The sequence below is a fragment of the Monoraphidium neglectum genome (genome assembly GCF_000611645.1).
Source record: "Monoraphidium neglectum strain SAG 48.87 unplaced genomic scaffold scaffold00747, whole genome shotgun sequence".
NCBI lineage: Eukaryota > Viridiplantae > Chlorophyta > Chlorophyceae > Sphaeropleales > Selenastraceae > Monoraphidium > Monoraphidium neglectum.
The window spans coordinates 1-9317 of NW_014012881.1; the positions used below are offsets into that span (position 1 = coordinate 1).

General features: G+C 65.3%; 2 protein-coding genes across 2 annotated transcripts; one reads left to right on the plus strand and one right to left on the minus strand.

Moving 5' to 3' along the window:
* Nucleotides 1–32: 32 nt before the first annotated feature.
* On the plus strand, nucleotides 33–2272 carry MNEG_5116 (hypothetical protein; the record flags this gene model as incomplete). Its single annotated transcript, XM_014046403.1, has 5 exons — nucleotides 33–112; nucleotides 491–586; nucleotides 897–1149; nucleotides 1570–1784; nucleotides 2089–2272. The coding sequence occupies 5 exons, from the start codon at nucleotides 33–35 to the stop codon at nucleotides 2270–2272; spliced, it is 828 nt and encodes a 275-aa protein (XP_013901857.1).
* A 1392-nt stretch (nucleotides 2273–3664) lies between these two features.
* Nucleotides 3665–9283, minus strand: MNEG_5117 (Voltage-dependent T-type calcium channe lsubunit alpha-1G; the record flags this gene model as incomplete). The annotated part of the gene is made up of 10 exons (XM_014046404.1): nucleotides 3665–3787; nucleotides 4123–4266; nucleotides 4509–4694; nucleotides 5011–5092; nucleotides 5348–5790; nucleotides 6073–6741; nucleotides 7006–7514; nucleotides 7853–8389; nucleotides 8575–8583; nucleotides 8917–9283. 10 exons carry the CDS (start codon nucleotides 9281–9283, stop codon nucleotides 3665–3667), a joined length of 3069 nt encoding a protein of 1022 aa, XP_013901858.1.
* Between the last annotated feature and the right edge of the window lie 34 nt (nucleotides 9284–9317).

A 9317-nucleotide genomic window follows, 5' to 3' on the forward strand; every position in this document is an offset into this window, starting at 1 on the left:
GCCGCCACCCCCCACGACGCCACGTCAGCGCCATGCGGCACTCGCGCGCGATGGCGGCGGGCGTGCAGGACTGGGGGCCGCCGCCGTCGCGCCACTTCCAGGTCCTCAAAACGTGAGCCTGCTTGGTTTGGTGTATCCTTAGCAGGCCTCGGGATGGGAGGGGTTTGGAGGTGGCCTGCAGGTCCTGCCTGGACCCGGGGGTTTCCTTGCTGCACGCGGCATCCGCCGGCAGGCCTGGCCGCTGGACAGCGCGACGCCTGCGGGCGGGCGGCGCGCCTGAGGCCCGCGGCCTTGGGGCTGCCCGCGGCCCTGATTAGGCCTCCTCTGTTGGTACGGGCTGTCCAACCTGTCGCTTTTCGTGCCACGATGCCATCTCAGCCTGTCGTATTTGACTGCCGCCTTGGCAGCATCCTCGCGCGATTTCAACTCTGAAACGAAACCGTCAGCATGCACGACTGAACTGAACCCACTTGAACCCTGAACCCAACAGCATCCACGCGCGCCTGGCTGAGCTGGAGGGCATGGACCATGAGAGGCTGCAGGAGGCGCACGGCATGAGCCCCGACGACTACGTCGCAGCCTTCGAGTGAGGGGGCGGCTGGTGGAGTGTATGCACGTGTGTTTGTGTGTGTGTGTGTGTGTGAGAGAGAGAGAGAGAGTGTGTGTGTGTGTGTGCGCGCGCGCGCGCGTGTGGGTGTGCTTCTTCGTCTGCGCATGTGACCAAGGATTTGAGAGATAGGCAGCGCGTTGCAAAAAGGCGCATGTCATGTCGCGCGGCCCCGTCCAAGCGCTCACGGCCCCATCCTCTCACCACGCCAGAACCCCCTCCCTGCCACATCAATCCAAGGCGTCTCTCCAACTCGCCGCCCCCCCCCTTCGTAACCTCCAAACGGCAGGTACCTGAACGAGCAGCTCGCCGCCCTCCTGGAGAGCATCGACGACATCACCGACACCGCCACGCGCTCCGCCCTGCTGTACATGGATACAGTGATGGCAGACCCGACCACCGGCGGGCTGGAGGTGACCAAGGGGGGCCTGGAGGCCATGGGCAGCTTCCTGGCAGCTGCCGAGAATTTGGAGGCGCTCAAGTGGTGGGCCAGGGCGTTCGGGGCCAACCACAAGCAGCTGAACGTGACGAGGGTTGTTGAGGTGGGTGGGGTGTGGGGGCACTGATAGGGATGTGTTTTTTTTGGGGGGGGGATGCGGGATGGCGTGTTGGGGTGCGCTTGTGGTTTCTCGGCTTGCATGGCGGCGCTGGCGCTGTCAAGGAGAATGCGAGCCGCCCAGCAGCTGGCTGTGGGACGGCCGCTCTCAAATGAGAACGAGCTCGCACGTCAGCAGATTCAGCTGGCTGCCTGCAGCCCAGTGCGACGTGCGCACAGATAGCAGGCCGGCCTGTACAATGTCCCGTTGCCACCTGCGCGCCAATCGAGCTGTCGCGCCGGGCCCCGCCCGCTGGCTGGGTTGCAAGCCCGCCCGTTGCCCCCCTTTCTTGTCCTCTGCACTCCTTGGTCGCACCCCCCCGGCGTCAATTTTTTTCTGACTGAGCCACGTGCCCGCACCGGCCAGGCGGCTGGCCTGGACGGCGACGACTGGTTCGTCCGCCGCAGCGACCGCGGCGCCGCCGCCGAGGCCGCCGCCGCTGCCGGCCCCAGCGGCGGCGCTGTGCTGCGGCCATATGTTGACAGCCAGCGGGTGGAGTGGCTGGCGGCGCTGGACGGCGACAACCTGCGATTCATGGCGGACATTGAGGAGCAGCAGTACAGCCAGGACGTGCTGATCAAGTGGGTGATTTGGGGCTGATCTTGATCTGGGGGTTGTTACCTGGGGTTGTTTTCTGGGGCACGGAATGGGGTCGGGGTGGTGGCGGAGCGATCAAGGCCGCATTGTGCCGGTCATCACATGTCAGGAGCAGCGTCAGCAGGGCAGGTTGTTCATGCGCCACGTGCTTGTGGCAGACTTTTGAGGTACCCACGCCCCAGGCGGCCAGGAACCGCCAGCCTTGCGTCATCCAGGCTCCCCGCGCCTCAGACCTCCTAAGAGTCAATCCCCCCTCCCGCCACCTCCCCGCCCCCTTTCGTCTGCCAGGTGGTCGCTGCACCCGGCCATCGGCCCCCGCCTGGCCAGCGGCCAGTGGTACGAGGAGGCGCGGCTGCCGGGCGTGCTCCAAGAGCTCTTCAGGGAGGCCCAGCAGCCGTGGGAGGGCGCAGACTACGAGTGGGTCGCGGGCGGCGACGCCGCCGGCGCCGCCGCGGCGCGGCGGCGGCGGTGATGTGCGGCGCTGGTGGCGCTCGCGCCGTATGACCGGCGGGGGTCGAGCGGGCGGCGTTGCGACTTCAGCTGTTGTCGATATGCGGCCCCCTATTCACAAAACCGACATGTACAGTCGGTCGTGGCTCCCGTCCGTGAGATGACTGCATGCGTTTGCAGTGCCCTCTGTGGCAAGTTGGGTTACAATGCTGCACCTTGTAAAAAGAGCGGGGAAAGGTAAAGCAAGCTGTGGGGGCCCCAGACCAGGCTGTGTGACGTGGCGGGTGACCGCCGCGCCGGCTTGCTATGCAGGAGCAGATAAGGGTTTAGGGTGCCTTGCAAAACCAGTGCTGATGAAAACCCATAAACCCAGAATCCTGCAGACCCATGCTTGCCATGACATCACACCCATGAGGGAGCAGTGCAGTGATCATAAGCCACCATCGATCAGTGAGGGTGCACGCATGTTCATTCTAGAGCACAGTTTTGGGGAGGTGATGGAAGCGCCAGCACGCAGCAATGGGCGGCTCGCCTCTGAACAACAAGGGTCGGCACAGCAGGAGCGGCGGCACTATGCAAGCGGGCCGCGCTGTTGACTGAAAGCATGAGGGAGCCCGCACGCCGCAAGTGATGGAGCCTGCAGGCGAATCCACGGTCGCGCGCTCGCTGCAGCAGGCTCGTTGCCGTCCAGACGCACTTGTATTGTGTGCGCAAAGGTGCACTTTGCGTCAGACGCCGCACATTTTGCAAAAAAGCAGCCGCGCGCTGATTATCGCGAACGCGGCGGCGCGCGCCAGCGTTGTTCCGCAGGCGGCGGGACAGGCGCTGTTCAAGGCGCTCTGCGTCGCCGTAGTGCGCAGCAGGGGCGGGACGTGGCGGCGCGGCGGTGCTTCCGCCGCAGTTGCCATGGAGGCTGGTTGAGGTTGTTGAAGCTGTTGAGATTAATGAGCACAAGCGAGCAACGCCGCGCAGCATGCGGGTGCAATTTGGTTGTGCATCTATGCGGGATAGATTATAGTTCATCATCAGCGGCGCGATGCACTGCACACGGTTTATGAGGGCGCGGCGCGGCTCTCCACATCGCGCCGCGCCGATACAACCCCTGCAGCACTTCAAACCAAGTACGCACGCCAAGTGACGGATCCCCGACAAAAAACGCAACATGCTTTGAACCACTGCTTTCGAGTCCAAGCGACTGCGCCTGCCAGCATCAAGACTTGAGGAGGGCCTGCGGCGCGGCTGCGCGACCCATAACGCTGGAATGCCAGCCATCGTCGCCGACGCGCGCGCCCATTGCGGATCCCTTCTGCCTGCTCCCATCAATGAGAGAACGCTCAAAGCGCAGCGGCTGTGCCGAAGCAGCTGCGGGGGCCCCAGGCCTTGCTTCCGGCCGGGCGAGGCCCGCGGCAGGGGGTCACCGCCGGCGCCCCTGCCGCGAGTATTGCCGCTTGATCGCGTTGGTGCGCTCCCTCAGCGCCTGCAGGACCTCAGGAGACAGATCCAGCAGCGACAGGCCGGCGGCGCGCGCGGTGAGCACCTGCGGGGGCACAAATGAGGAGAGCGCGGGCGCGGCCTCGTGTTGTGGGGATTGATGTGCGGCCGTGCCAGCCATGCAGAAGGGCTGAGGGCCCGCGATGTCTCTGTCGGTCATCGGGCGGACCCCTGGCCCGCCTGCAGCGTTTGCTACGACATCACGTCCCCCAGACGGCCTGGAACACGCGAGATTCCAAAGCGGGCCTGACAATACGTCCCTGTCCCCACATGATAAAGTTGATCCAACACATGCTCCCTCTGCTCATATTCAATCCTCTCCCTGCTATTCACTCGTTATTTGCAATCCAGCGCTTTACCAATGGCGGGTTTTCCCCGCACCTGCAGGACGTCATGGTAGTACACCAGGCCGCAGCCGTCCACCTCCAGCTCCGGCAGGGACGACAGGAACTCGCCGGGCGCCGCGGCCACGGGCGTGCCCCGCAGGCCCAGCGGCGGGTCGACGTTCGTCAGCAAGGACGCCAACTGCGGGTTAGAGGGGAGTTTGATGGTTGGGGGGGGGGAGTCAGGGCGAGGGCTGTCGTGCGCCGCGGCAGGGGCCTGTCGGGCGATTTGCTGCTGGGGTTCTGTTGACCCATGCAGGTTTACAATGATGGGTTGAGGACGAGGGCCGTCGGAGCCACAGGCATTATTGGTTCCCATGGCCCGGCCCTCCCCCAAAAGCGACCGGTGCAACAGGCCTGGCGTGCGCGAGGCGTGCCCCCCACCTGCTGGCTGTCGAGGAAGCCCCTGCCCAGCGGATCCAGCCTCCCCCACTCCCGCAGGTACTGCTTCAAGTTCGCGGTGGGAACTTCCGGGGGGTCCTGGGCCATGGCCATGGCCTCGACGACGACGCCGATGACGATGTTGAGGAAGATGACGAAGAGCAGCAGCGTGAAGACTATGAAGTAGACCTGCGCTCCAGCGGTGTTTGTGTGTGTGTGTGTGTGTGTGGGTGTGGGTGTGAACGTGCGTGCGTGTGTGTTGGGGGGGGGGTGTTCGAAGCTAGGGGCTGAGGCATTGCTCAGAGTAAGTCGTGCCGCCCTGCCCACGCTCTGCCATGCAACAGCAGCACATGCGTGCCTTTGTCCCTCCCTCCCTTGCCGCACGCCAAGCTGCGCTCTCCCCGACTCACACACACACACACACACACAAACACACACACACACACTCCAACAGGCACCGAGCGCAGGCCCATGCTCTGATCCCCCCCTCCATAAACGTGCGTACCTCTGCAAGGACAGGGTTGCCACAGGCGTGAGGCACTGAGGGGTCGCAGAAGGGCGGCGCCACCGCGGTGCTGCGCATGAAGCTGCGGGGGTGCGGGTGAAAAAGCGGTGACACATCGTGACAAAGCGCAGGGGATGGCCAGGGTTTCGGCCAGGGTGTCGCAGGCATCCGCAAATGTATTCAAGTGTGTGGGTGCGTGCGCGGCCTGTCCGGCGCGCCTCCGGCTTTGGGCTGTGTCCTTGCATTGTGTGGGACGCCTGCATCAGCCCGCGCCACGACCCCTTAGAGCCCGCCCAGCCGCTCGCAGCCCGCTTCGCGCCGCGCCCTCCGCCCTCACCCGTCCCAGTCGCCGGTGGCCACCAGCGACAGCATCATCATGGCAGAGCCCACGTTATTCCAGTTGAGGAACGAGTCGAACCCCGCGTGCGTGATGCCGTGGAAGAGGTTGACCCCCAGCACGGCAAACGTGAAGAGCGCCAGCAGCACGAGCAGCAGCATGTTGCCGATCGTGGGCAGCGAGAGGTACACCGTCATCATCAGCCGCCGCACGCTGGCCACGCGGCGCATCAGCGTCAGGACGCGCGCGATGCGCAGCGTGCGCAGCACGTTGGCGGCCGGGCCGGCGGTGATGAAGATGCTGGGGACCGAGCCCCAAGAGACCAAGAAGTCGAGGACGTTCCAGCCGCTGCTGAAGTAGCCGCGCAGCCCCTGGGCGCCCAGCTTGAGCAGGCTCTCACAGCAGAAGAGGACCGTGAAGGCGGTGCTCGCCGTCTGCAGCGCCTGCGGGTGGGGGGAAGTTGAGGAGGTGGGGGTCGAGAAGATAGGCTTGGGCCCGACGGTGGGTTGGGGCAGGGGGTTGCGAGTGACTAGTAAGGGAGGCGAGCGCTGGGAAAGCGAGGGCGGCCGCAGCCACATGATGAGCGGCCCAAAACGGCCTCAACCACGCCGCTGCGACAGCCAAGCCCCGTGGCGATGCTGCTGATCCAGCCTCCCCGCAGCCTGACCATGCTGCGGCCCACAACGCAAAAACAAGGAGCCCTCCCCCTCCCAGGCAGGGCTCACCTCGTCCCACTCGCGCGACTGGCCGTAGTGCTGCAGCATCATCGCGAGCGTGTTGAGAAGGACACACGCCATCACGCCCGTCCCGAACAGCGCGTGGCCCGTCACCGCCGCCAGCCGCCGCCGCAGCGGCGGGAGGTCTACGAGCACCTGAGCCTTCGAGGCGCGCGCCGTGCGCAGCAGCAGCCGCTGCGCGTCCACCCACACGCGCTGCTTGTTGGTGAGCATCAGGCCGGGGCCCCTCTCCCGCGCCTCGCGTGCATAGTTGTCGAAGATGATGCATATCACGAAGTTCAGCAGGAAGATGAAGCCCACCGCGACGAACGCAACGTAGTAAAGCCCCGCCCACGGCGCCGCTTGCGGGGACGGCTGCAGGCCCACCCCGACCGCGCTCATGCCGAGCGACGCGGCGTCCGGGAAGGCGCTGCCCGTGATGAGGACCGAGAGCGTGACGAGCGACTGCCAAATGTTGTTGAAGTTGAACGGCCGCACCGCCCAGTAACAGGCCTCTGGGTCACCCCGCGCGCCGGCCGCCGGCGGGGCGAAGCCGGCGCATTGGGAGCGCTCGACGACAGCGGTGCAGGTGGCTGGGTTTTTGGGATCGGCGCAGCAGGTTTTGACGAAGTCGCCGCTGACTGTGCTGACGCAGCCGTCCAGCTTCCCCATGAATAGCTGTGGTGGTGAGGGATGGTCAGCTGGGTTGATGAGTTGTGTATGCACGCGCACATGCGTGTGGATGTGTGTGTGCATGTGCGTGTGTGTGTGTGTGTGTGTTGCTTACTCCTGGGGTGCGCTTTGCGCGCGCGTGTGGTGGCTGCGGCTCCATGCATTGGCCTGCGGCCAAGGCAGGCGCGCACGCGCATGCACACACACACACACACACACACACACACACACACACAAACACACAAACACACACACACAAACACAACCCACCTCCATGCCCACGATGGCGAAGATGACCATAATGACGAACACCACCACCATCATGTTGCCCGTCTTCAGCACGGAAGACCCCAGGCACGTGAACACGGCCTTGATCTCCGGCACGCGGTTCAGCAGTCTCAGCGCGCGCAGCACGCGCAGCACCCGCAGCACGCTGACCCAGCCCAGCGACGCGACGACCTCCCCGATGATGGAGGCGGCGACGATGACAAAGTCGAGGCAGCACCAGGGGTTGCGGAAGTAGGCGCGCGGCCCGGCGACGGCGCCGAGGGCCGCCATTTTTGCGACCATCTCTGCGGTGTAGACGGCCAGAAACGCGGTCTCCAGGCTGCGCAGCACCTCCGCCAGGCGCGGCGGGTTGCCCGGGTTCCCCACGGCCATGGTGCCACAGTTGGCCAGGATGATGGTCAATATAAAGGCCTCGAAGCGGTGGTCGTCGACGATGATAAACAGAAGCTGCCGCAGCCGGCTGTCGGGGGAGAGCAGCCAGAATGACTTGTCTGAGGTGGGGGGGTGGGGGTGGCAGGGTGCATGGTTGCCTGATCAGGGGTGGGCGTGCACGTTTGTGTGTGCAGGCGCACGAGTTGTGGCTGCGTAAATGTGCATTGCGCTCAGAGGTGTGCTGGCACCTGTATGCGTTGTGAGTGTGTGGAGGTGTGCACCTCGCCATCTCATCCACACCAGCCAGGCAGAGCTGTGATTTATGCCAAACGACACCCATCGCCCTGATAGACGTGCATGGCATGTGCAGCCTCCATCGGCAGCCCCGCATGACACACTCATGACATACGGATGATGTACGGCTGACATACGCATGACATACGCATAACACACTCACTGTTGAAGTCCCGCAGAGGCGCGCCAACGGCGCCCTTCCAGCCCTGGTGGTCGAACAGCAGGCGCAGCACGAAAGCCTTCGCCCTGTCACAGCCCAGCCGGGCGTATCTGCACGCCTCGCCAAGCTTAGAGCGCGAATCACTGCCCCCGCCGCCGCTGCCGTCGTTGTTGCCGCTGCCGCCGCTAACGCCGCTGCTGCCGGCGACAACAACCTCGATGTCAGCAGGCGGCGCCCGCGGCACGCCCGGCGCGTCCGGCGCGGGCGGCACGGCCTGCGCGCCCAGCGGCGCAGGCGCGGCGGGCCCAGCCGGATCGGAGCCCGGCGGGCTGGGCGGTGAGGCGCCATCCCCCGGCTGCTGCTGCTGCGCCCCGCTGGCCCACCGCTCCAGGCGGAGCACCTCAGTGAACGAGGCCAGGCGGGCCAGGAATGCGTTGCGCTTGGCGGGCAGCGCCGCGAGGCGCTCGTGCTCCTCTGCGTACACGCTGTACATGAGGCCGACCAAGAGGTTGAGCAGAACGAGGTTGCCGCACACCGCGGCTGCGGAGCGAGACGATGGGAGTATGAGAGCCAGGGGGCTGGGTGGGTGGAGAGTGGGTGGAGGGGGAGGGGAGGGAGGGAGGACACCAGGGGATGGGAGCAATGTTGATTCAGGGGCCCAGCCCTGGCAGAGGGCGTTGGTCAAAATCGCCGCGACAACACGACCGCAGCTGCAAATAGCACACCAAACTCCCCTGTGCGCGTAGAGAAAGCAGGTCGCATGCAACTGTATTTGAGGAGCCAGCGAGCCAGCCAGCGCTGCATGTGACCAAGCCAGCCGGCCCGCCAGCCGGCCAGCCGGCAGCCCCGGGCCTGCAAAGCACAGCGGTGCCAAAACGGCTGTTCAGCCCAACCTTAAGCCCGACCCCCAGCTCAAAACCCCAAGCCGGAGCCCAAGCGTCGAGACAAGCTCAAAACGGCGCCCAGCCTCAAGCCCAAACCCCACACCGTAGCCCAAGCGTCAACCCAAAGGTTTGACCCCACGCCTCAACCCCAGCTCAACCCCAGCCCGAAATCCCGTATCGCACCGACGATGAAGTATACCGCCGCGCCGCCGGAGGAGCACGACATGGTGGCAAACAAGTCCGCCATGTCGTTGAGGGATAGCGTGAAGACCGCAAGCAGCGCCCCGTAGAGGGTGTCGAATCCAAAGGTCGGCGCTTTGGGATCGTCGGGGCCGCAGGAGGCGCCGAACAGCTGCATGCCCAGGAGTGCAAAGACATAATACACGAAGAGGACGAGCAGCATGAACGGCGCCGCCTCGACGACGACTTTGGAGAGGATCAGGACGCAGCGCTGCAGGTTGGGCAGCACGGTCAGCAGCCGCAGCACACGAAGCACGCGGATGGCGCGCAGCGCGCCGATGCCGCTGGCGGCGTCGACGAAGACCGACATCACGCAGAGCGCGCTGACGACAAACTGGCGGGGG